The 26,986-nt window shown below is 39.4% G+C and overlaps 1 protein-coding gene across 2 annotated transcripts; it reads right to left on the bottom strand.

The window, feature by feature from the left end:
• Positions 1–337: 337 nt before the first annotated feature.
• Positions 338–10,938, bottom strand: LOC131253551 (biogenesis of lysosome-related organelles complex 1 subunit 1). 2 transcript variants are annotated; one of them, XR_009175251.1, is made up of 4 exons: positions 10,781–10,938; positions 9,277–9,482; positions 2,913–3,070; positions 338–576 (listed from the first exon to the last, which is right to left on the bottom strand). XR_009175251.1 is itself a non-coding variant. In XM_058254584.1 (3 exons), exons 1-3 carry the CDS (start codon positions 10,890–10,892, stop codon positions 2,981–2,983), a joined length of 408 nt encoding a protein of 135 aa, XP_058110567.1. In that variant the 5' UTR covers positions 10,893–10,938; the 3' UTR covers positions 2,719–2,980. The 2 variants fall into 2 exon arrangements, 1 of the variants encoding a protein (XP_058110567.1); XM_058254584.1 differs by lacking the exon at positions 338–576 and having other exon boundaries at positions 2,719–3,070.
• Positions 10,939–26,986: the final 16,048 nt, after the last annotated feature.

Below are 26,986 nucleotides of genomic sequence, written 5' to 3' on the forward strand. Positions count from 1 at the left end.
CCTCTCCTGGTACCACGGAGATAGGATCGTTCCCATCTCCAGTCTTCATCCGATCCCGTGAGCTTCGGGGTCGGGGATCTTATCCCAAGATATTCGGGATGGGGCTTTATCTTGCGCTGGCCGATCTGATAAGAAGATCGGCCCGATGCATGCCCGGATTGCTGATGTGTCGTCCGAACCGACTTAACTTCTGTCTCGGTTTAGTGAACCATGCCTCGGATCTGACACATCCTTTGGCGACCCGAGGCATTAAGTCCGAGTCTCCGAACTCTGTATCTTTTGTCCCCAACAAGTGGCATTGACACAATTGTTGGGCCATCATGGATCTTCCACGGCTACGATTCTCAAGCATCACTTCTGTCACGTCATCCTAGCCACTCCATCTCTGGCCTGGAAAACGGATGGCTACCAAGGAGAGTCATCCATCACAGGATTAACAATCGGATCGGTGGGATTTTTCCATGGATGCCCATGACACGAGTACTCGATCTGATGGACGATCCAGATTGACCATTTGTAGTGTTCAATAGCCAACTTTTCTGTAAGAGATGGTCGCATGCAATGTTGTATGTGGACCTGCATATACAACGCTTTCTCATTCCCCCAACAAATCACACGAATAGAATCCCAGCCGCGCAAAACGTGGACCACACCATTCAACTGGATAGGTAGGCAGACATGCATTTGAATCAAAAAATCAGCAGCGGTTCATAGGGGGCAATGGACAGGGTTTGATCCAGGCCCAGATCAAGACCGTTTATCAAGGGGGTCACCTAGAGAAGCAAAATCAACCGTTTACATTCAAGATGACTAATCAAGAAATGGCACATTTGTAGGATATAAGACACCGTATATATGAAGTCAAGAAGTCAAGAAGTCAAGCAGGGCCGAGCTAAAGAGACGAACCGAGCCCAATTGATGTAGACCCATGTACCATTGGCCCAGCATTTACAGATTTTAGGCTGTTTGTGGGGAGATTTGGACACCAAAAGATCATATTTGCCTTTTGTAGTAATATGACTGAAGATTTTGGAGGTATTTAGTAAATTCGTTTTTGATATTTTAGGTATCTTTGTAGCTAGGTTTTTTATTATCTTAAATAAATTATAGATTTGATTTAAAATTAATTTCATCGTTGGGAGCCTCCATTAAGATTCATAGGGATTGACTTTACGATTAGGCATTCCACATTTTTTGTGAATTTTCTTAAATATTGTACGAGAAGTTTGAATATTAATAAAGTTATTTTTCCCTTTACTCCAATATTTCTTATGAGTGTACACCTTTTATTTCCTCACTATTCGGGTATTGAGATCTTATTGAATCTCTTTTTCTTTTCTTTTTTTTCTTTTTATTTATTTATTTATTTATTTATTTTTTTAACACATGCGCATGCATACCCCCACACACTCACGCAGTAGTGGAATTTCACCACCTATGGGTACTCGAACCCTTGACCGGGTGTTGAAACTCTTGAAAGTCTACCATCGGAGCAAGAGTAAGGACCCAGATCTCATTGAATTGGTTGCAACACCAACCCAAAAGTAAGTCGAGGCATGCATGCCAAGCCCCTCGCCAGGCCCACAGGCCAAGCTAATAGGTCTAAGCTCAGTCCAGAGATGGGTCGGGCTGGTGTGGCTGTACAACTGCCACCCTAACTAGTTAGTGGTGTGGTCATTTGGTCAATGCCACAAATATCGCCAAGACCTTGTGACATTTTCATGATATATTAGTCAAACAATATTATCACATTAATACTGCGAGAATGACAGTATTTATTTTCACAATTTTAACGCACAACTATAGCAAATTTCTCACAAAAAATTTTATTTAAAAGTTAAAAAAATTCATATTATGCCTAAATATTTTCAATTTTCAATTATTTATTAATTTGTTTCAAATATTTTAAATATTTATTTAGCAAGATTTTCCCAATACATTTGTGAGAAAGCCCTAAAAATCTCCCAAGAAATTCCCAAGCCGATAAATTGCCAAGACTAAGATTTGTCACTACGGGAGTGGTTCCCGCAGAGAAGCGTGCAGTGGATACCTTGGCACCCACAGATGACAAAGGGCATCCTGTCAGTCAATTTCCCAATTTTTTTTAAAAATAAAAAATAAAAAGCTTGTAGAATACTTCAATATGTTTTTAATCAATGTAATTATTAATACATTTACAAGAGCTTTGCTAAGCACACGCATGTGTGCAATAAAGATCATGAGCACGCCACACATCCATCCATCAGGTTTACACACACACACACACACACACACACACACACACACACACACACTTACATTTGTTTTGCAAACTGTGGCCCACCTTCTTTTTTTTGACACACACACTGGATGGGTACTCGAACCCATGATCTGGGTGTTGAAACTCAGAGTCTAGCACTAAGCCATGAGTAGGGACCCCGACTGTGGCCCAACTCATTAGTGGATCCAGCTGATTCTTGGGCTACAGCATGAATATAGTGGTGCCGTTCTGATAGATGAATTGGATATCAGACCAATCGTGCCATGCTGGCACAGACATGGCATATACATGAGCTTTATTGTTCGCGGATGTGGGCTTAGCAAGGCTCCGTTTACAGTATCTCGTCAAGACTGGTTGGTAGCAACTAATATCATGAAATTTCATGATATTTTGCACCAAATTAGACTGGTTAACCATTAAGTATCATGTAATATCATGATACTTGGTGCAACCAAGCGTAGCCTAAACCACAAGAGCCTCTTTTTTCCTTTCCTTTTTATTTTTATTTTTTTCTTAGTAACGTTAAAACAACTTACAACAACATGATTTCACAATCCTCACTCTTTTTGATTTGTAATCCATCTTCAGATGAAAAATACAAAGGAAAAACGAAAAAGGAGAAAACTCATTTTCAAATGAGATTGCCTATTACTGTGAAGTCGTCTCCGAGTTTAGATTTCATGAATTATTCTGGGTTTGTTGAGGATCGAACGCTTCAATTCATGTCTGGTGAATGTTGCGGAGAGCAGCATTTATGCTTTTACAATCATAATCCATTGTCTTCATCCAATTCTCAAAATCACCAATCTCCTACATTTCAAAGACAGGTGTGAAAGTTACAATCATAACCCATGTTCTTCCCAAAACAAAATTAAAAAATTAAAAATTAAAAAAAATTTAAAAAATGGAAGCATGAGGCTACATTAGGATCCACCATCGAATTGAATTGCCATAAATAGTTCAGCAGAGAGACACGACCAAATTGTAACTAGCTGCCTTAGTATGGAAGTAGCTGTCAAATTGCATTTACATAAATCTCAAGTCCAACTTAAAAGTAATACAAATGAAAGACAGGACATGGTCCCCTGATATGAATTCTAAGGTGGGTGATTGCAATTCAGTCATTTCAATGCACCCCAATGCAAACTAAGGCTTTTTTTTTCTGGAAGGATAGACTGAGCTCTGTTTAGATATGTGGAATCCACAAGGACAAGAAATTGGATATCCTTGACAAGACAGATGGGGCTGTTTGGTTAGAAGGAAAACCATGGGATCCGCAACATAATCATTACACTTATTCAACAGTCACCTCGCATAAGAAAAGGTAACCCTCCTCAAATAAAACTGAGATTTCCACTTGCATCCAAACCCTTAAATTTATAAAACTCAGATTTCCACTTGTATCCAAAGAAAACCCCTAAATTTGGAATTCTACCTTCTACAGTAAAAAAGGAAATAAGCATTGCATTATCATTCAATTACCTTCTACAATAAATTTGGAATCCTACACCTAATTTTATTTTTTTTTAATTCTCGAAAACAACAATCATTCAATTTTTGTTCCACACATTCTATTCCTTGTATCCAAACACATACAAAGAAAGTTGTCAGAAAACAAACAGTTGTAAAAAAAATAGTGTCCTTCCAAAAAAGTTTTTTTTTTTTTTTTTTTAAAAAAAGGATTCCTCATTTCCAAACATGTACTAAGAAAGTTGTCAGAAAAACAGTTTACATTTGGGTTGGAGACATGCCTCTTAAATTTAGATTTCCGAATATCTTCCTTGTCGCTCCTGATAAGGAAATTTCTGTGGCTGGCTGTTACGCAGTGATCGACTACAAGATTGTGTGGAACGTGATTTGTAGAAGATATTTGCAAGACTGGGAGATTTCAGAATTTGCCGACCTTCTGGAATGCATCTATGCCACTCATCCTATTCAATCTTCCTCAGACAGTATGATTTGGAGACCGGAAAAATCTGGCAGATTTTCTGTTAGATCCCTTTACAACAGATTCCAATCCAACATGTCTACCCCGCATGTTAGTCAGGCCTCCTTTCTCTGGAAGTATGCTGCTCCCCCTAAGATTGTGGCTTTTGGCTGGCTTGCTGGTAAAAAGAAAATCTTAACTGTAGATAATCTGAGGAGAAAAGGGATGATTCTTCCCAATATTTGTTTATGTTGTATGCGAGAAGAAGAATCCCTTGACCATCTATTAGTGAACTGCCCTTTAATTTCGTCAGTTTGGTCTGATTTTCTTCTCCAGTTCAACATCAGCTGGTTCTTCCCTGAGGAGGCTAACCTCCTTCTTCAAGCGTGGCAGGGTGTGCGCATTGGTAAGGCTAGAACGAAGATTTGGAGGTTGGTTATTCTTGCGGTCTGGTGGTCAGTCTGGGAAGAAAGGAATAACAGATGTTTCAGGGACACTGCTAACTCCGCAGGGTTTGTCTCGTCGAAGGCTAAGCCCTGAAGGACTGCGATTTCATTTTCCTAGGTGTTTAAGTCTGTCTGCTATCTCAGCGGACCTTTCTTGTAGCTGTAATCTTTTTTTTCTTCTTTAATATAATTGTCATCTTTCAAAATAATAATAATAATAATAATAATAATAATGACCTTTTTAAAAAAATGTTGCAACTTGCAAGGAGAAAAAGAAAAAGTAAACAAAAAAAAAAAAAGGCATTGATTCAGCTGGGGCACATCTCCAGCCCAGAAAGATAAGAGGAACGAAGAAGAAAAAGAAGAAATAAAAGAGTGAATTTTTAGGGTCTATTGTAGTAAGGAGAGTTGTAGTACAAGGTTGTTTTAGTTAGCCTCGGGTCCTTGTTTAAGTAAAGGGTGGGTATTAATAAGAAGAAGAAAATCACATTTAGAGAGACTTTACTATAAAATAAGAGAAACTTTGATACTCTGGCAGAGCAAGATGTATGATACACCGACACTTAGACATTACTTTAAAATGAATATGTGGCATACAAGTAATTCAAATTAATGCGTCCCGGCTAAGATGCATCATGAACCAAACATTTATGCTTATCTGATTATCTGGCTATTGGATTGATGAACATTTATTTTATGGTTAAAAAGGAAAATTATCCAGTGGATCCCATTCCTACAAACAAGTGTCCATGAATCAGAGGTTGGGATTGCTAAACAAAACTGACTTTGTGGCTGCAAGTGATGGTAAGTTCCACAATTTGGTCGGTTTAATTTGAGCTAATGTGCATGTCACATGTACAACTTCTGAGTGCCTGCACACCAAGCATCATATGTTGCTGGAGTATCAAATAGCTGCCCCTGAAATAAAGAGCTTTTTTTGAGTACTTTGCTTTGAGAGTGATACTCCACAACTTAACTAGAGACATATCCAGATCTCATTAGTGCGATTTCAGCCATTGTTATCTGATTTTCCCATGTTTTCTATTACACATAAGTTATGTTGATGACATTGCACCTAGTGTGATGCCTAATTAAAATTGTCTTCAAATGCTATCCACTTCAAGTAATGCACGTTGATCTCAAGTCCCATGTGCGGACCAATTTGCTCAAACATGTGGGCCTCACATGGTCAGATGTGAGCCTGGCATCCACCTGAAGGACAAAGATGTGCTTATTTAAATTCTAGTATGTCTTTAAATGAATATAAAAGGTCAAAACTACTCTCACTCAAGGGTTTATCAGACTAGCCCCTAAAGTAGAATATATATATATATATATATATATATATATATATATATATATATATATATATATATATATAGGGAAAAGGTACTATGCGCTCGACCTCACGATAAGCTCCCGTGAGGTCGAGCTGTGTGGGCCCCACCGTGATGCGTGTCGACCATCAACATCATGCATTTGATGGGTCCCCTCTAAATTATGGGATATCCCAAAAATCAGCCGTATACGGAACTCAGGTGGGCCATACCATCTAAAATTATGTGAAGACATGCCAAAAACATATAAAAGCACTTGGTGGGGCCCACCTAAGTTTTGAATGCTGTTGAAACTTGGTTTGAAGCCTCATCCAAGTGGGACACACATAATGGATAGGCTGGATTTGCAAACCACATCTCGGTGGGCCCAAAAAATGATTATGAATGTTTTAATGGTGCACGGCCCCTCCCCACTTCTGTATGTGGTGTGGCCCACACAAGTCATGGATTGACTTGATTTTTGAGACCTAGGCCCACGATGGAATGGTGCATCTGACTGATGGGGTAGATGTTCGAAACGCATCACGGTGGGGCCCACACAAGCGCCTAGTACCTTGTCCATATATATATATATATATATATATATATATATATATATATATGGGAAAAGGTACTATGCGCTCGAGCTGACAAAAAAATATTGGTTTAAATTTCTTGCCCCACCGTGATATATATATATATAGATATATATATATATATATATATATATATATATATCAATGTTTCAAATAGTGCCCGTAGCGTACGCTATGTAGCATAGCATGGCCGTAGCGCTACGTTAGTGTAAATCTCTTATAGCGTACGCTACAACTATGTAGCGCGTAGCGCCTGTAGCGTAAGCTACAATGTATTTTTTATTGTTTTATTTTTTTATTCTTTTTTTTTTTTTTTCACATTTTCTTTGTTTCTAATGTTGAGGAATGTAACACTTGTATTGTACTTGATACTTTTAACCTGTAGGATTTTTATTTCTTTTCATAATTGTAACTTGTGGTTTCAATTAGACATTATTAATTAAAGTGATTTGGTTAGAAAGTTGTTGATGTGATAATTATTTAATTTGGCTTATATATGTGGATTGGCTTTTGATAAATGATAACTAATAACTTTTTTGAACATGCTTATAATTTATAAAATGAATCATCTTTTAGGCATTTTTATATTTTTTTTCTTTTCTTTTTTCACTATTTATTATATTTGTCCTATTTTTAAATTAAAAAATAGAAGTATCATGTAGCTTACACTTCACGCTATAGAGGGGCACTGATATATATATATATATATATATATATTTACATTTCCATTTTTTATTAGGGTGTTAGCCGTCCCCAGACTATAAATAAGACCCTCAAGGGATGTGTGACTTTTAGAGCTTGAGTATCGAGAAAAAGGTCAAGAAAGTACTCTCTCTCTCAGCATGCTTTCCAATTGTGGCATGTGTTGCCTCTTGAATCTTTGCATGTGTTGCTAAGACTATTCATCAAATCCCCTTCCCCAATGCATTCGGGTGTTTGGCTGTGTCACTAAGTGAAGCCCAATAGGAGATAAAGATGGAGAACAGATTGAGATGGTTAAGAAAAAGGGTCTATGAAAATTGGAGACAGCACAGTAAGGAAGGAAACTTTGATTAGAGTTTAAGGGTCTGAAAGGAGGATGAAAGCAAGAGAAGAAAGGACTCAAACGATGGTGATGAGGGATCATCTTAGTTTCAGGGCATCTGGTTGGCTTGTTCCAATTGGTTCATTAAATCCCACTCAAATTTTGTGTTTTAGTCCTCAAAATTGGCCTATATCTAGCTTAAAATTAGTTTTTGAGCTTCATGGTTAAAATGAATAAAAAAGTTGAAAAACGAGAGAAAATTGAAAATAGAAACTTTAATAATCGACCCTTTATGACCATATCAACCTGTAACAAACATATCCACCCCCTAACAATGCCACTAAGGCCCATTTTCTATCACAACAGACTGATTCACCTCCTGCATCGCATAATAAGGCTTACCATTTATTTTACATAATGGTCAATACGGCCATCACATAACCATTTTTTAATATCATGTAAGTTTGGCTTGGATTGCGTGATGCATGGATCGACGGCATCACTTCTTGTGGCTTGATTACCAAAGCCCATTGGCTGCAAGGGAAAGTTGTGATGGAAGCTAAGTTGTCTTGCACTATTGTGGACGAGATTCGGAAGGAGATGAATGGTAGGTCTAACAATTGAAGTAAACCGATTATCCAGGAGATGGAGAAAAGTAGGACCTTGGTGAGTTTTTGGTCCCTGTCCTTGAAGGAGTTCATGGGTTAAAAGATACTCGTCTTTGCAAGGGGTTGGGAATGCTTTCCCTTGTAATGTCTTAAGCTTGCTTGCTCAGGTTGTATTTTTCACCTTTCGGATGAGATGGAGAAAATTAGGACCTTGGTGAGTTTTTGGTCCATCCTTCAACGAATTCATGGGTTAAAAGATGCCCATCTTTGCAAGGGGTTGGGAAGGCTTCCCTTGCAATGTCTTGAGCTTGCTTGCTTGCTCAGGTTGTATCTTTTGCCTTTCAGATTTGTTTCTATAAAGTTATTTATGGTCCAGCCTGCATCAATCCAACAACCAAGTAAGATTGGTTGCTCAAACAGCTTCTAGGAGAGCACTCAATTAACATCCTTGAAAGGTTTTATTGTGCATGGGCCACTGAAAAGCACCCCTCTTGGATGATTTATCAGCATGTCAAGGAAACCATAAATAAATTAAGATTATTTATAAATATTTTAAAATAGTGATATGTAAATAATGGGAAAAGATATAAACAAATGATGATTGGCTTGCTAGTTAGAGAAACCCTCAGGTTCAAAGCCTCCTTTTTACCCTTTCATAAAAAATCCTGTGCGAGTGGCTCACTTCTAATTGCGTTGAGTCGAGTCAACTGAGTCATTGAGTTCACTTGACGAGTCATGCTGAGTCGAAGACAAGTCATCCTCACAACAGAGTTTCATGGCGACTCAGTTTGAAATCTCATCAAGTTGACTCAGCCGAGTTTCAAGTCGAATCATCGAACTTTAGAACTACACAAGACACTATAAGGAAATATTTTCTTTTCTTTTTTACTTTTTCTTTCCTTTTCTTCTTTTCTTTTTTTTTTGGAAACTTATGTATACCAGATACTGATTTATTTGTTACAGTACAGGTTCAGGGGATGAGTTTTATAAAGAAAATCACGTCCTTTGATTGAAAGAACAATGCAAGGATGAAATGGACTGCTTGTACATGCTAGAGAACTTGAAGACAACCAAAAAAGTTAAAAGACAAGGATATGACCTTTAAAGCAGTGTTTAGAGCATGAGAAGCAGCCAGCCATTGATTTGTTTGCTTTGTGTAGCGCATAACAGTACTGGCTAGAGCACGTATCTCGAGTTCAATACGCTTCTCATTTACAAAGGATTCTTCCACCCCACTATTTACAGTGTTGACCAGAAGTTCCGATACACGCATAGCACTTCTTAGAGCATCATTCTTTGCCTTCTCTGCAAAAGGGTATAATGTAATAAGCCTCAGTGAAAGCAGTAAAACGAAAGAGAGAATGCCAACAAGACAATATGTGTGTTATGAATTAAAGAGATTTTTCTCCTTTTGCGTTGAGATTGAGCAAAATTTCATCATGTGATTAGATTGGTGGCGCGAAACCACAAGAAGCGATTTCCTAATTATCTTTTCTACTTTTCTCTCTTCTCAACAAGGTATCATCTTCTCTCATCTTCTTCTTTTCTTACTTCTTCATCTCTTCTTCTTTTTTTCTTCTTCTTTCTTCTTCTTTTAAACATTCATTCTTCTTCTTTCTACAAACACCTAATCCATCCAAACCTAGTTTTCAAAAACATAGTTCTCAAAACCCTAAATCCCTAAAGCCCTAACCCTAAATCTCTAAAACCCTAATCCTAATCTCCCCAAAATCCTATCCCTAAAATTCCCAAATTCCAAAATCCATAATTCCCAAAACCTAAAACCCATATTCCCAATTCCAGAAACCCTAAATATTAAATCCCTTAAACCCAAAATTTAAAATCTTAACCTGAAACCTCCCAAAACCTCAACCCTAATGTTCCAAACCCTAATTCTTATGAGCCTAGATACTCCAAACCCATTTCCCACAATCCCTAGTATTTAAACAGACCTAATACGTCAAAACTCTTACAAGACACATGATTTCTATTGAATTCATATTTAACCCTATACTAGGATGGGGGTTTTATCTCCCATAAGTCCTAGTTAATCGGTAATTTACGAGATTAGCATTGCAGGACTGTCATAGGCTTGAATTTGGACATGTCATGAATCTAAAATTTCTGAATTTATGGTAAATTAGCTTTATTTTGTCGTTCCATTGCTCTAATTAATCTGTCTTTTAATTTCATGTCATCATATTAGGTTAGATCATTCCGCCCTACATCAAAGGCCAAACAACGGCTAGGATACACTGATTAGTGAGATTTTTGGCACATGGGCCATCTATGCCGGGGTCCACCATACCCACGGTGTGGATCACTGAACAACGGACCCCACATGTACAAAACTCATAAACAGATCAAACTGAGGATCATACAATAACTCTCCAGAGAACTCCTGTCCTCTCATCGGCACCCGCAATACTAAGTAGCGGGATCTCCAGCCGTCCAATGGTGGCAGGCGGGAATCCCGACGCAAATGCAAAGCAAGGTGGGTGGAAATCCCAAATTGAGATGTGGACGAAGTGATTCCGAGTTGCTTTAATTACGAAATTACCAAACCCTAGAAGACTCAAGAGGGTAGAATGGTGAATACTGACCAGTTTGGTGTCGAATTTGGAGGGAGGACTGGTGATGTTCCACAACGATTCGCAGCAGCGACGTTTTCAAGCTTCCAATCTCTCCTCCTGCAGCTGCTGCCGTTTTCTCCATCCCATTTACAAGTGAGGTAGAGAGAGAGGGAGACTGATGGTTTATAGTACTCACGTGCACAGAAAACCTACACGTGGGATACGTGTAACTCAAATCAGACCGTCCAGATAGAGGGATCTATTGCAGATGGTGGCTATCCCCAATATCAGATTGAAACGACGACTCTAAATAGTGGTTGATGGGCATTTTGTTATTGTGTTCTAAACTTCTAGCCAATGGCTAGTTTTGTTTCGACTGTCCATTTAGATGTCTAGCAATCGTCAGTTTTTGATGTTTATTTTGTGTAGTTGTCGTTTCCTGATCCATCTAAAGTGGATTTACGATTTCGACGGTTTGATTTGAGTCAGGCATGTGCAATGTGTATCACTTTTTAGTACATGTGTATTAACCTTTGTGCACTTCCAGAGTATCATATTTTGTCCAGTGCCGGTGCTGGTGGTCGGTGCTCTGTGGGCCCCACCATGATGTATGTGTTTCATCCATTCCGTTCATCCATTTTTAAAGATCATTTTAGAACTTTATCCCAAAAGATAGAGAGATATAAATCTCATGTGGACCACACAACAGAAAACAATAGTGATTGGATATCCACCATTAAAATCCTCCTAAGGCCCTTTACTGTTTATTTGACATCCAATCCTTAGATTAGGTCATACACATAGAAGAAGGGAAAACAAATATCAGATTGATCCAAAACTTTTATGGTCCCCAAAAAGTTTTTAATGGTTGTCATTCATTCAACATTGTTTCCTGTAATGTAGTCCACTTAAGATTGTTATATACCTAATTGTTTTATCTCGCGCCCTAAAATGACCTAGAAACATATATATACCTAATTTTTGGTCTCGCGCCCTAAAATGATCTAGAAACATATATGGACGGGCATGGAAGAAACAAATACACTATAGTGGGGTCCACAGAGAACCGACCATCAGCCATTGGCTGGTGGCAGGGAGAGTGGCCAATCCGTTTCCGATCGGGGTGGACGCCGGTTGCCTGGGAGCCCGCCCGTTGGAAGCTACATAGGGCCCACCGAGATGTCCGTGAGAAATCCAACTCGTCCATCAGTTTCTGCAGCTCATCTTAAGAAATCATCCGAATAATGAGACAGATCCAAAACTTAAGTGGACCACGCTAGAGGTAAAAGTGGGAATAGAAACGCACACCATTGAAACCGTCCCGGGGCCTTCTATGATGTTTAATTACCATCGAAACAGTTCGTAAGGTCATTTCTACTGAGATGAACTGAATATACAAATATTAGCCTGATCTGAACTTCTCTGTCACCATAATGGTCTTGACGGTAAGCGTTCCATCCGTACTATTTCCTGTAATGTGGTCCACTTGAGTTTTTTATCTCGCTCATTTTTTGGATTCATGTCCTAACATGAGCTGGAAAAACTGAGGGACGGGGTGGATTTCTCACAGACATTTCGGTGGGACCCACATAGCTAGTTCCGGAGAGCAAGAACTTCCCACGTGCAGGGGTGCCAGGTAGGGCTGTCAATGGGCCGGGTAGTCCCGACGGCCCTTCGGGCATGGCCCGTATTGGGACGGATTTGGGGTTGTGTATCAGGCCCGACAGTTGGGCTCAGGGTTAAATCGGGAGCCCATTGTAAACGGGCTGGACCGGGCTTAACACTCAAAAGCCCATAAGTCTGGCCCGGCCCAACAGATCCTAAATATAATTTTACTCATTTTCTTTTATCATCTCCCTCTCTCTCACACGTGAGGCACACCAAAATATCATTTATCGAGAGAAATATTGAGGGCTTGGGCTCAGGCGTACTACGGTCGAGCTTTGGTAAATGTCTGTAGAACTCGAGCTGGACTATTTCAGCCCATCATGGACCCGGGCTGGATTTAGGCTCTAAGTTTAGAATTGTAGGCTGAGTTTACATAGACCTCGGCCCAGCCCTAACGCGACCCATTGACATCCCTAGTGGCAGGCAACTCGGGTGAGGTGGCATAGGGGGACCCGGCCCGGCCGGATTTGGACCGAGCTTGGACTTATAAGATTGGGCCTGGCATCAACGCGCCCATCACGTTTTGGGTTGGAAAGACGGGCCTGGACCACTTAACTTGGGTCATCTATTTAATGATCATCGATTAAGCAATCCAAGGATGGCACGCAGTTGGACCATTTTTGTTAAAATCAATTTGGACCGTTCATTTTTGCTAGCCACTAATCCAATGGCTAGGATCATCCCATCAACACAACTCTGAGGACATGGGTAATCTGAGATGTGATGCCATGTTGGACAGTTTACTTTGGACCATATATTTAATTATCATAGATTAGATTGTTATGATTGTCCTCAATAGTAGTGAATCTTGAGGGTTATGATGGGCCCATTTGAGGGAAAGACTAAATGGACCGTTGGACTTTTTGGTTGTGATTTTCCATTTTGGTAGTCCTCTATTAAATGGTTAGAATTTATCGATGTGAATTTTGAGAGGCAGGGATTCTAAGGTGGGGCTCACTAGATCGACGGTCTACATTAATTAGCGAGACTTTTCATTATAAACTATCTATCTAGATTACCTGTCTCACTGACGACTGATTTAATGGCTAGGATCATTAGATAAAAGTTCCATGTTGAGCATGAAGCTTAGGGTGGGAAGGGGCCAGTTTGAGCACGGCCATAAACATAAGGCTCGGCCGGGCCCAAGCCCAGCATAGATCTAACCGTTGCTTCTGAAGGTGAATATTCCTATCCGTCCATTGATCAAGAGGCCACCAATGCATAAAGAAATAGACATCTAGGAAAATGAAAATCAACGGTCATTGTCACTCCTACCTCAGTCTGTTTGAAGGAACCCCCGAACTTGGGCTGCATATGAAATGTGGGCACCAATCTGGCCTGATTAGATAGATGGACCAAAACCGAACTGGGTTTGATAGCTTTCCTATTGACCCCAGCCCAAGCCGGAGTCCAAGTCTGTTTTTGGCTCTTGGTACTAGGCTTGGGCCTAAGTTTCAGGCCCATTGGTCAGGCTCGTTCTTGATTTCATGCCCAACAATTAATGGGCCTGGGTTGGGTCCCATATTGGCATTTTCCCGTTGACCACATCCATATTTTTCAAGGAAAATTTTGTAAGAAAAGAGGTCAAGCTCCTCATTCAATAGGGAACTTCCTTATTTAGAACTTAGTTGATGTGTGTTTACGCCCGTTTTTGTCATACCCTCGTGGATTAACAAGAGATTGTCATGTGTTTACACCATTTAATAATAGGAAAATCTTACTTGCATTCGAGGATATCTTTTGCCCTACCTTGTTCGAAGACATGTCACTTGCCAAAAGCAAAGTAACACAACCATATGCATGTCTTCAAGAAAAAACGAAGCGACGAATGACACGTAGCCCTAATTCATTGGCACGTGCGACCGTAGCAACATGTTTGACGAGTCTATAGAAGACCCATCGAGACACGGACCTTATCTTAAATCTGGATATGCTCAGTAAGGTTCTCTCATAATCCTTCCAAAATTGGAGATCTACCCAGAGATGTTCGGTACTCTTGCGATGATTACAAAGATTCGAGAATAGGATCAATATTAGAGCAGAGGAACCAATGAATTAGGTTACGATCCGAATCCAGTGAAACTAATCCTATAAGATCCGCAAATCTCCACGGTCACCCTAACAAGAGAACTGAAAACGACTTCTGATTTGTGAAGATCACATTGGGCAGGCTAGGAAGATCAGAGAATAATTGAAAGTCGTGGCCACTAAAAATCCTGGATCAACAAGAAAACTCAATGAGGGTTTTACTGCCTCTCAAAGCTATAAAAGGAGAATGGAATTAAGAGCTCTAAGCCCACGTCAATCACAATATATCTACACAATACAACCCTGCTTTTATCTTAGTTTTTAGTTCTTTCACTTCTGTCATCTGAGGTTTAGGTTATCTTATATCGCTACTGTGTAGCCCTATTGCTACAGTGTGCTTGGGAGTTGTATAAATTTCATGACCTTTCGTCCTTAGATCCGATCAAGTAAGTCTTCACTTGAGAGATCAAATACCTTGGTCACATCATATTGACCATATACCTCAATCTCCTATCCACACAAGCAATTCAAGTATTTATCTCTCATTTTTGTTTCTCGACTTTATTTTATTTCTTTGCCAATTGTACTAAGCCTTAATTATACATTAATAAAATTGGCATTATTTTTATCCGCTTTAATTTTAAATTTGTTCATTTTCGTTTGATTGAGAAATACAAAGGCTCCAATTATTAGTAAAAGAAAAAGTCCTTAGACGCAAGGCAAAAAGAATCCATTCGGAAGAACTAAACCCTACCATTTTTAAAATTGCCTGATCGTTGTAACCGTTGGTGGTAGAGAAGGCGGCCAATCCCACAAATTTAGTCTTAATCGGTCTATCTCAGTGCGGGGGGCATCAACGTTCAATCAAACTTGAGTCAAGTACAACTTTGGCACCCTCGCACCATCCTAATCACACACACTAACCGAATATAAACTTGTGATAACACAAGTAGTCTTGGGTTTGATTGAATTGTGCAAACAATGGCACTGATGATTGATCTATCCAAGCCATTTATCTGATGGCTAAAATTATGGATCATGATAGACCATTTCTCCAAAATCTTTCAAATTAAAAAATCTTAGCTTTAGTGTTGTGTGCCCTTAAAATTCCAATGTGATAATCTTAACCATTAGAAAATTGATGATCATGTCTGTAGATCATGATAACCATTGGTGCAGTGTGATCATACTATTAGTTTTATAATTAATATATGTGTCTATTTTAAATGTATATGAACATAGGTTATAAATAAATAAATAAGGATTTTTTAGTCATTGGAAATTTAAGTCTAAGCATAAGGGTCATTAGTCATGAGAGAGTTGTATTCTATGGATCTCAATATACTGTTAGTCCATAATCACCTAACAGGTTTGGGGACAAACTTATGGTTATTCTTACGTGATCATTCTATGTGAAGAAACCAATGACAAGTCAAGATAGAAGGTCTATACCATCAGGTTCAACCACAAGTTAATGCATTTGCCTTACATATATAGGATGTTAATTAGTACCCATGGAAACAAGGATCTTGTTACTAGGCTCATTAGATATTTACATTGGATGATCACTTCAAGTTTTTAGATCTAAGAGCCTAGCATTTCTAATCCAGATCAATTTGTGTGCGTACTAGCTTTGACTAATCCTTATACATGAGAATATATTTATAGTTCATATCCCTGATACAATGTACTTTGGCTCACTGCACTAAGTCATTTGTAGTGGGTCAAAAAAAGGTGTGGTTAAATGCATACATTAGGTATAAGTGCTGGGAACATTTTTGTCTTGTATCTAGTTGATCGAACGTTTTTTTTTTGTTTTTATTTTATTTTATTTTATTTTATTGTTACACACCTCGGCCTTCATGAGAGACCCTTGAGAGAATCGAGAGAATGAGGGATGATAGAGGGCTAAGAGATGAGAACGAGCATAGAGATGAGAGAGGAGACGAGAGGAGGTGCAGGCCGATCGTCCTAAACCACCACTATGTGATAAGGTGAGTCCACACCCCCTTTTCCCACCTTTCCCTATTCTTTTCTTCATTTTTCCTTTGTTTCATTGTGATGTATCTAGGGCCAAGGGTGTGGGGTCCTTGTGAATGTGTAATGCTGGCCATGAAAAGCCGTTAGGTGGCCCACAAGGGGTGGAAACCACCATGCTTTTGGGAGGACCAAACACCATTTGGTGTAAGTACGAGAAACCCACATTTTTGTTGATAGATGTCTTAAATTTGTAATTCAACAATCTATCAATGACAGGTTTGATGTCATCGAGCAGGCTTTGATGTCATCAAAGTTCGCTTGATGCCATCAAGATTTTTCGAATTTTCTTCAATTAGTTGCTGGACATATTGGGTGCTTTTTCAATGGCATCGAGTAGGGTTCGATAACATCAAAGATCAAAGTTCGATGCTATCGAAGATGGTTCGATGCAATCAAGAAAATTTGATTTTCATGATGTTTGGTCGTTGTAATGTTTTTGTATTAGTTCGATGTCATCGAAGGTTAAGTTTTGATGTCATCGAATGATTTCACGTAAATTTATACAGAGTTACGAATTTGTGGGATTTATTTCCTATTTCAATTGCAATTCTTCCAAAGGCTATATACTTTGGTATATTCGGGATTGAGAGGAATCTAAGGCTTTCTAATTCATTCCTAGGGTTTCAAGGGTTTGTAAGGGAGATTCGAGGCTTGTTCGAATCGGGTATTCTCTCTATCTCTTGTAATTTTTTGCTTTCATAGTGATTATTGTCGCTTTGTGCCATGGTTTTTTACCGTAAGGGTTTTTCCATGTTAAATTCGGTGTGTTTGCGTTGTGCTTGCTTGGTGTGATTGGATTACTCCACTTGATTCATCTATATGTGCTTTCATAGTCCCTCAACAAGTGGTATCAGAGATAACATTGGGGTGCATGCTTGAATTTGAAAGTGAGTAACAATGACTACCAATCCTAAGTTCGATGTTGAGAAATACTCCAAGAAAAATACTTTTGAATTATGGAAGGTCAAAATGATTGGCCTATTGGTTCAACAAGGATTGGATGAAGCCCTTGAAAAACTACCTGAATCTATGGATGATGATGAAAGGAAGAAAATGGATAAGAAAACAAAATCCTCAATCCAACTGTGTTTAACGGATGAGGTTCTCTATAATGTCATGAGGGAAAAAACTGCAGCAGATTTGTGGGTGAAGTTAGAGGACATCTATGTGAAGAAATCCCTTGAAAATTACCTACACTTGAAGCTGTAGTTGTTTAACTTCAAGATGGCAGAGAGAGGAGATATTGAGACTTACATTAGCAATTTCAACAAGATGATACGCAAGTTACGAGATATGGAGGAAGTGATTAAGGATGAAAATCAGGCTTATATTTTATTGAATTCTCTCCTAGCTTTGTATGAGTCTTTTAAAGACACGTTATGCACTGGTAACATGTCCCTTAGTATCGATACCGTCATCTCAGCTCTTCATGGAAAGACGGTGAGAAAGAAAAACGGTAGCATGGGGGCTTTCACCAATGCATTGTTTATGACGGGTTGAATTATGAACAGGACACAGGATCTTCTCGATCAAGATCAAAATCCAAGGGCAGGGGTAAGAGAAAGTTAAAATGCTGGAATTGTGGGATGTCAGGGCACTGAAGAAGGATTGCACAAATCCTAAAGTGAAGAAAGAGAATACATAGGCTTCTTCCAAGGAGGCCAACACCATCATGTCTGATGAAGAAACAAGAGAAAGCGATGTGTTGTCGCTGTCTATGATCAAACAGTTATACAATGATCGTAAAGACGAGTTGATTCTAGACACAGGGGCTTTAAATCACATGACTCCTCATCGGAGTTGGTTTGTCAGGTACAGGGAGTGCGATGGTGGACCGGTATTTATGGGCAATGATAATGCATGTAATGTTGTGGCTGTTGGATCGGTAAGTATAAAAATATTTAATGGGATGGACCGTACCTTGACTAAGGTGAGGTACGCTCCTGACATGAAGAAGAATTTGATATCTCTAAGTATACTCGAGGTTATTGGGTGCAGATTCACATGTTTCAATTGTGTCCTTAAGGTTTCAAAAGAGGTACTCATGGTCATAAAAGCACAGAAGAGCGGGAACCTTTATAGGTTGATCGGGAGCACTTCAATAAGTAGAGCAACAAGAAATGTAGTGGATTCCATGTCTGCATGTATGTGGATGCACGTAAGCGGGGCATGAAGGTACTTTCTGATCAATGTTTAATTTCAGTCTTTAAAAGCATTGATTTTAATATATACGAGCATTGTATATATGGTAAACATTCAAGGTTATCTTTTAAGTCTGGTAAACATGTATGTAAAGGAGTGCTTAATTATATGCATTTTGATGTATAAGGGTCGTTGCCCGTGGTTTCCTCTGGACGGTCATCATGGTTTATTACATTCATTGACGACTACTTCCGAAAAATTTAGATTTATTTTATGAAACATAAATCCGATGTTTTTGCCAATTTCAAACAATGAAAGGTCATGGTGGAAAAATAGATAGGGCGAAAGGTGAAAGTTTTAAGGACTGATAATGATGATGAATTTACTTCTTCTGAATTTAATCAACTTTAGAAAGATTAAGGGATCATAAGGCATAACATAGTGCTCCACACACCTGAGCAAAACGATGTAGCCGAACAAATGAATCGGACTCTCTTGGAGAGGACTCAATGCATGATTAAGGGATCATAAGGCATAATGTAGTTCTCCTTCTCTTCTTCCTTTTATTTCTTTTCTTCCTTTCCCTTTTGTTTGGAATTCAGTGGGGCCCACCCCGACATGCATGTAGAATGCTGGCCAGCCACGTGGCTCATGTTATGTAGGGCCACCATGATATATGCGTTGTATTATATATCCACACTGTCCCTCTCATATCTCTTCCATCTTCTTCCTTCCTTTCCTTTTCTTTTTATCATTTTATGAGGTAATGAGTGGGGACCGCTGGCCACGAGACCCCTGTGTGCACAATGGTCGTAGAAGATCAGTAGGTGGCCCACATGTCATGGGACCCACTATGATGTATGTGATATGCACACTATCTGCCCACATGCAGTGGGGTCCATGAGATGTGTTGCATCATCCACACTATTCATCTCTCTTGCTATGGGTAGAGCTATACACGAGTCAAGTTAGCTCATTAGCTCGCTCGAATCGACTTGGAAAAGCTTGACTCGACTCGGATCGAAACTGTGTTCGAACCGAGTCAAGCCATTTTTTGAGAGCTTGGAACATTTCGAGTTGAGTCTGAGTTGGACCTAGCTCGACTCGATATTGAGCTTGACTCAACTCGACTCGGATCGAGTTTTAAGTACTCATATATATATATATATATATATATATATATATATATATATATATATATATATATATATATATATATATGTGGCTTTAAAAAAAAAAACCTTATTCACCCGACCCTAACCCATTTCGCCCAACCCTAACCCAACATCTAATACCCAAATCACCTGACCCAAACCCATTTCTCCCTCCCTTTCGCCTAAATCGGCCATCCGTTCGCCCAATACTCTCGTCATTCTGCACTGCCCGATGAATAGCCTCCTTCTAGCGTTTGTTCGGACAACCTCCTCTCCCAAAGTGAGTCTTCTCCTCCCCTCTCTCCATTTTTTCGGGCGAGTAGTGTCCGTCTGAGTAGCGGAACCCATCCAACCAGCGACCACTGGCCAGGTGGCTCTGGTACAGTCGAACAAACCTCTAGTTTGGTCGGACGAACCCATCCGACTAGCGACCACCAGCTGAACGAACCTCTTGTACAGTCCAAACCCATCCAACCAGTGACCAATGGCCGAACGAACCTCTGGTATAATCGGACGATGTCTCTGATACAGTTGGAGGCCACTGGCCGGATGAACCTCTGGTACAGTTGAAGACTTGAACTCGAACTTGACTCCAAAACTCAGCTCGAACTGGACTGAGCTCTGGCAGAGACGAGCATGAGCTGTTGTTCTAAGCTTGAAGGCTGAGCCGAGCCAAGCACGAGCTGCTGTTCCAAGCTCGAAGGCCGAGCCGAGCCAAGCCAAGCACGAGCTAAGACTCAAGCTGTCCAAGTCAAGCACGAGCTGGGCAAAGCTCGACTCAGCTCGACTCGTGTACACCTCTAGCTGTGGGTCCACTTAGAAGTGGAACCCACCTGTGTTGCAAGTGCTGTTGTGGATCATCCAGTGCGCATGCACATGTTGGACACCCAAACTAATGTAGAGCGGGTCGCGGACAGTTTTATGGCCAAGATGGATCAAAAAAGGCCCGGTCGATGACAGAAGTGATCCGGACAGTCAAACCTTAAATAGGGTGTATCTCGCAATCCGAAATGAGCTATCGGATGTAAAACATATGATTTCGGGGTAGGACGAGCTACTTTAGCCACTCAACCTGCTATATCGGGTTGCGCAAGCTGGATTTGCGAAATACCATCAGATCGACGGTCGTTTCCCTATTTTAATTCTGTTTTTACTATAAATAGTAAGTTTTAGATTGATTATAAGTCTTCATCTGTTGGGCTTTAGGAGTTGTGCCCAACATGAAAAGTTCTTAGAATAATTAGGAGAATAGCTTGGCGAAGGCAAATAGGACACTTACTATTTTTGGCCGAAAACCTTGCGCACTAGTTGACATCATAGCCGTCTATAAATAGTATATAGTAAGTTACGAATTCTAGGAATTTTAGTTGTAATATGATTCTGAAATTTCTCTCATTGCTTGGTATCCTTATTTAAAGGGTTGTGAACCCATTTATTTCATTCATCAATCAATTTCAAAATTTATAGAATTTATTTTTCTATTTTCTTCTTCTTTTCCTCGTTGATTCAAGGAGTCTCTGTGAGGAGTCTAGAGAAGTTCTGTGGATTTAGAATAGTTTACCCCCCCCCCCCCCCCATAGGAAGATGGTGCTCGACCTCATGTCTTTCCCTGTGTCATAAACAGGGTGACCCACAATGTATGCATTGTGTAGCCCCCTTATCTTGATGATTGTTATATTTTTGCATTGACTTATTTTTCCCGATGAACATATTATGTGTATCATTATCCGTGTTTTCTGTCCATGGAACCAAAAACTTGTTCACACCCCAAGTATAGGGTTGTGCTGTTGTAATAATCTCGGTAAGACCGAGGGCGAATCCATAGGGACTGAACCTTGTACGCAATCTGAAAGTAACCAGAACTAGAACTAGATGAAGATGTAATCTAAATTAAGGGATTTTAAGAGAAATAATGGTGGAATATTAGACTAAAACTTGTAAAATTCAAAGGTGGGAAACTAGGGTTTTCAAGGATCCACTTGTAGAGATCAGGGAGATCTACGCTTGATTCAAAAACACAACTGGACTTAGAGTCCATCTTCATCCAGTCGGAGGATATAACATTAAAAATCAAATCTGAACTTCCTTTGATCCAATTTTCAAGAGATGAGGGGTATAAGGATTAAAATTGATTCCATCACAAAACTATGCCTATGAGACAAAGTAAACAACTGTAAGTGCTATGGTTGCTTGCTCGTTTATTTTGTCAAATTTTGTGGTGCCAAAAACACTTTCTGTGCCTTGTGTAACATGAGAATATTTATATGTTCAAGACACTACATCACAATGCTTCAAGTTGAGAATGAAGTTCTACTTTAAGACATGCAAGGTCAAGTACATTGTCTACTGTTGTAAGCTTCAAAGTCTAGAGTATTTCAAGAGCTACATCAAAAGACAAGTTCTTGTTCAAGACTCAAGTACAACTTAAGATCAAGTACAACTCAAGACTAAAATACAAAATAAAGTATAATTCAATTCCAAGCTTTAGAAGATCTTATATTCAAGCTACATCAAGTATAGAGATCTCAAGTTTTATAATATTCAAAGGTTAATCATCATCTGAAGAAATGAAGACTCAATGTCCATACTTCACATTTAAGGTATGAATGACCTTAGATTGACTTTAGGGTAGGTCATTTTGTATACATAAGTCAATTGAATTATTTTATAAGTGTTTAGTCTGTTTTAAGACTAGTCCTAGACTTTGTTCGACTAGTCCTAAAACTGGCTCAACCAGTCCAAGAAATTTCAAGACCAGTCCTAAGTTGTTGCAAAATTTCAGAATTTTTTGGTTGAGCTACGACCAGTCCTGGAGTCTGCTCGACCGGTCGTGTGAACAGTGCCGACTCGTTCACGACCAGTCCAGCAGCTACGACTCAAACTACAGCAACGAATTCTGGTTCCTCACAACCAGTCGTGGGCAGGTCACGACCAGTCGTGGAGGGTTCACGACCGGTCGTGGACAGCCTACGACCAGTCGTGGAACGGTTTTTTCCGATCATGCTCATAATTTCAAAATGTTGTTGGTCCTACGACTAGTCGTAGTGTCCACAGGACCAGTCGTAGATGCGATTTCTGCAACTATAAATAGAGCACGAATTTCAGAGTTTTATATCAAATTTAAGTAAAATCAAGGCATCACTCTGAGAGATAAGTTTGTGTTCTTTTTAAGCTACATTGTGCATATTTAAAATTCTCTTTTGTTAGCTTTTTATATTTGATTTTGTTTCTGCATTCCAATTTGATTTGAAAGAGGAATTAAGATATTCCACTTCTTGGAATCAAAATCAAATAGAGCTAGCCCAACTTGATTTAATTTAAAATTAATTAGAACTTAGAACCATTTCAAAGTGAGTATTGGACATTGAACTTCTATATTCGAACTTCTACTCCGATTTGGTTCTTTCGGGCTGCTACAAAAGGAGAAATCCATGTATTTTACATTTGTGTAAATCTTATATGCTTTTAGTTTCTTTGAGATTAAGCCAGAAAAATCTCATAATGTTGGTTATCCGAGGAGAGCCAGAAAACTTAGAGTGTGGGGTTTTTGAATTGTGTAAGCCCATTTGAAAGACACAATTGTGAGGGTTTTAGGTGAACCTGAGCAACCTATTTTCATAGTGAACGCTAATATCCCCTGTGTGAGGATATTAGGAGTGGAGTAGCAAGCTGTGTGGTTGTTGTTTAACAGTTGGTGAACACACAGGCGAACCACTATAACTCTTTGTGTTTTATGGATGTGTGATTTATTTTCTATATCTTTTATCATTCAAGTTGTGGGATGTATGTGTGAATGTGAATGTTGTAATATTTTTATTTGAAGCATTGTGGGGAATGTTGTAATAGTTTAGACTTCTATTCTTGCTATTTACTTTTATTCCTCTTCAGTTTGAGATATTAATACTTAAACCGTTCTAGTAAGGTTGTCCTACCATAAACCCTTGGTTTTTATGGTGCAAGGTTTTCCTTAGAACAACATTTGTATCAACCTCTCAAGACTAGAATTTTGAGGTTGCTTTACATTTCCGTATTGTGATTTGTTTAAAGTGTTATCTTTCCTTTATTTATTTAAATTCCGCTGTTAAAGTTTTAATTTAGCAGTCCTATTCAACCCCCCCCCCCCAGGACATATAGCTTGGCTTTTTCAACAACAGAATTTAACTAATCCACAGCCAATCGGAAAGAGTTATGAATGTTAGGAAGGATTCCATCATCCGGCCATGCCCAAGAGACGATGGTGGACAACAGGGCTTCTTAACTTCACAACCTCTATAATGAACAGAACATGCTCAAAGTTATCGTAGATCCATTGTAATTTAAGTCACAACAAACCATTAAAAACTGAAAGCATTCCTATTAATCAAACTGGAAGCACAGATAGTTCAACATAACATGAATCAAAGTAATAAACAAAATCCCATCACATTAAAAGCTTCACCTCTTAGCCCTAGCTAAGAGGTTTAGTCGATCACGGTCATGATTAGCCAAAAATCTCTAAAAATAAACCATAAACAGCAATAGAAAGGAAGAAAAAAAATGCTGAATGATGAAGCCGTCCCACGCTCCTTCTCTCTCTCCTCTTCTCTTCATGCATCCACACCACGCCTCCACGGCTGCCCCAAGAATCCTCCACGTCCAAAGATTTGATTGATTGAATCGCTTGAGGTATCCAAAGGATATATGATTCACCTGTAATAGAAAAAGTGTCAATGTTAGTACTCCATCGTAAATTAGAGACTACAAGTAGATAAAATTTAGAAAAATTCTCAGAAAGTGATGGAGTCTTGACACATTCAGAAGTTTTAGACTTCGGTTCAATTTTCAGCTCCTCCTTTAATGATAAATGTTCAGGATCTAGGGAAGGAGAGGCTTCAGAATAAGGGTTCTCTCGGTTAGTAACAACTACCGAGATATTCTCCTGTGAGGCATCCACTATTTCTTTAATCATAGGATCATTTGAATCTGAAAAGTGTGCCAAACAATCGTCCAAAGAGTTGAGAAATTCAGTTGAAAGAGACTTATTTTTCACATTGAAATCTGTAATGAGATGCTCAAGGACTTCATCGTCTTTAAAAGTGGATGGAGGTATGCTCTCTTACTCCAGCCCTGCACAGATAGACTGAAGGTCAGTAGATGAAGTATTGATGTGAGGACTCTGTGCGTTGATACTACTCAGAAGAGGCATTAAATTGTCAAAAGTGTACAGCTCAGATGGTGGCCTCAACTAGGTGGTTTCAAATTTCAGAGTCGTATCGAGTAACTTGTCCCTCTCCCAAATCATATCATCATTCAATTCAGGAGAGTGGTCCAAACATGTTTTACAAGAGTTAGAAGGGTCGGTAGTAATAATCTCGGTAAGACCGAGGTCGAATCCACATGAACTAAACCTTGTACGTAATCTGAAAGTAACTTGAACTAGAACTAGGCGAAGATGTAATCTAAATCAAGGAATTTTAAAGGAATAATGATGAATAAATTTAACTAAAACTTGTAAAATTCAAAGGTGGGAAACTAGGGTGCCAAGGATCCACTTGTAGAGATCAGGGAGATCTACGCTTGATTCATGAACACAATTGGAATCAGAATCCCATCTTCATCCAATTGGAAGATAATTCATTAAAATCCAAATCTAAACTTACTTTGATCCATTTTTCAAGAGATAAGAAGGATGAGAATTAGACTTGATTCCATCACAAAACCATGCCTAGAAGACAAAGTAAACAATAGAATTTAACCAATCCACATCCAATCTAAGAGAGTTATGAATGTAGGGAAGAGTTCCATCATCTAACCATGCCCGTGAGACGATGGTGAACAACAGGGTTCCTACAACCATAACCTCTATACATGCATGAAAAATATCTAAAGATATTGCAGATCCATTGTAATTTAAGTCACAACAAATCATTAAAAACTATGAATATTCCATATAATCAAAGAGAGTTTAAGTAATAAGAATCAAAGCCGTTAGAAATCACCCCATCATGCTACAAGCTTCACCTCTTTAACCTGTCATAAACATGATCAGGCTAAGAAAAACATCCAAACAAGAAGAAAATAAATAGGAAAAGAAGAAAGAAAACTCCTCTCGTACCGGCCGTCCACTCCACACTCTTTCTCTCTTTCTTTAGCTTCCTACGTCTAAGAGATCTTGCCTCCATGTCTGCCCATCTGTTGGCTGATCCAAAGCTCTCTCTCTTCTCTCCTTTTATGTAACGCCCTGAAAATCGGGGGTCACGCATACGCTCAACTCCCGAGTTCCCGAGAGTCACTATTAACCGATTTTCATTAATATGCATTTAATCCGTTTTAGTTGCGCAGCCTGGAATTTCCTGGAACATGAAACATAATCACACAAGTCTACTTCAATGAAAGAGATCTATCATATATACAAGTCCAAAAATATAAATGGGTCGCACAGGGCGTTGCCCAACAGAAACAACAAAAGAATACTATATCTCAAAAATGATAAGGTCGAGCCCATTACTCAGCAATCCCGATCCTGCCCATCAAGCCAATGGAGAGTCATCCATTAACTAGAAATAAGATGACTCATCCTCCTCGTCGAAGCTCACCTCACCAGGCTCCTCCAGTCCTTAGCCACCTGCATCTATGGACGGGTCTGGTTGGTGTTTTAAAACACCGTCCCAGAGTGGGAGTGAGTGATCAACTCAGTGGGTGCTATTAGTCTCAAGTTATCACAAGCATCAATTATAATATGATCTTAATGAAAAGTAATCAATCATAAACATTTATTTAGTTTTGTTAATGCGCATGCATGCAGGATGATATGATGTATGCCCTGGCCATAACGCTCCCTCGAGCGACTCCATCTAACGATCGCGTATGACAACACTCCCTCAATGCGACCTCGACTGCCGAGTCACCAACCTAGCTAATACTATGCAATGATGATGTTAACCAGGTTCTTAGTTAAGTCTATTCATCCAGCAGATTTGGCAATCTGATACACCCCACGTATCAAATGCCCTGAACTAGTTGCGAAGCCAAGACCCCCCAACGTGTGAGGCCAAGACCCCGCGATCCTTGACCCCGTCGGGTTTCTCCCATCCCCGACTTCAAGCACATGGGGGGTGTTGAATGTGGGGTCGCTTGCGATCACTACGAGGAGGCGCGTCATCCCAGCGTAGGCCGACAGCTCGGACACAGTGTCCCATTCCACCATGCCCGGCTCACGAGACAG

Source organism: Magnolia sinica, chromosome 8 (assembly GCF_029962835.1).
Source record: "Magnolia sinica isolate HGM2019 chromosome 8, MsV1, whole genome shotgun sequence".
Taxonomy (NCBI): Eukaryota; Viridiplantae; Streptophyta; class Magnoliopsida; order Magnoliales; family Magnoliaceae; genus Magnolia; species Magnolia sinica.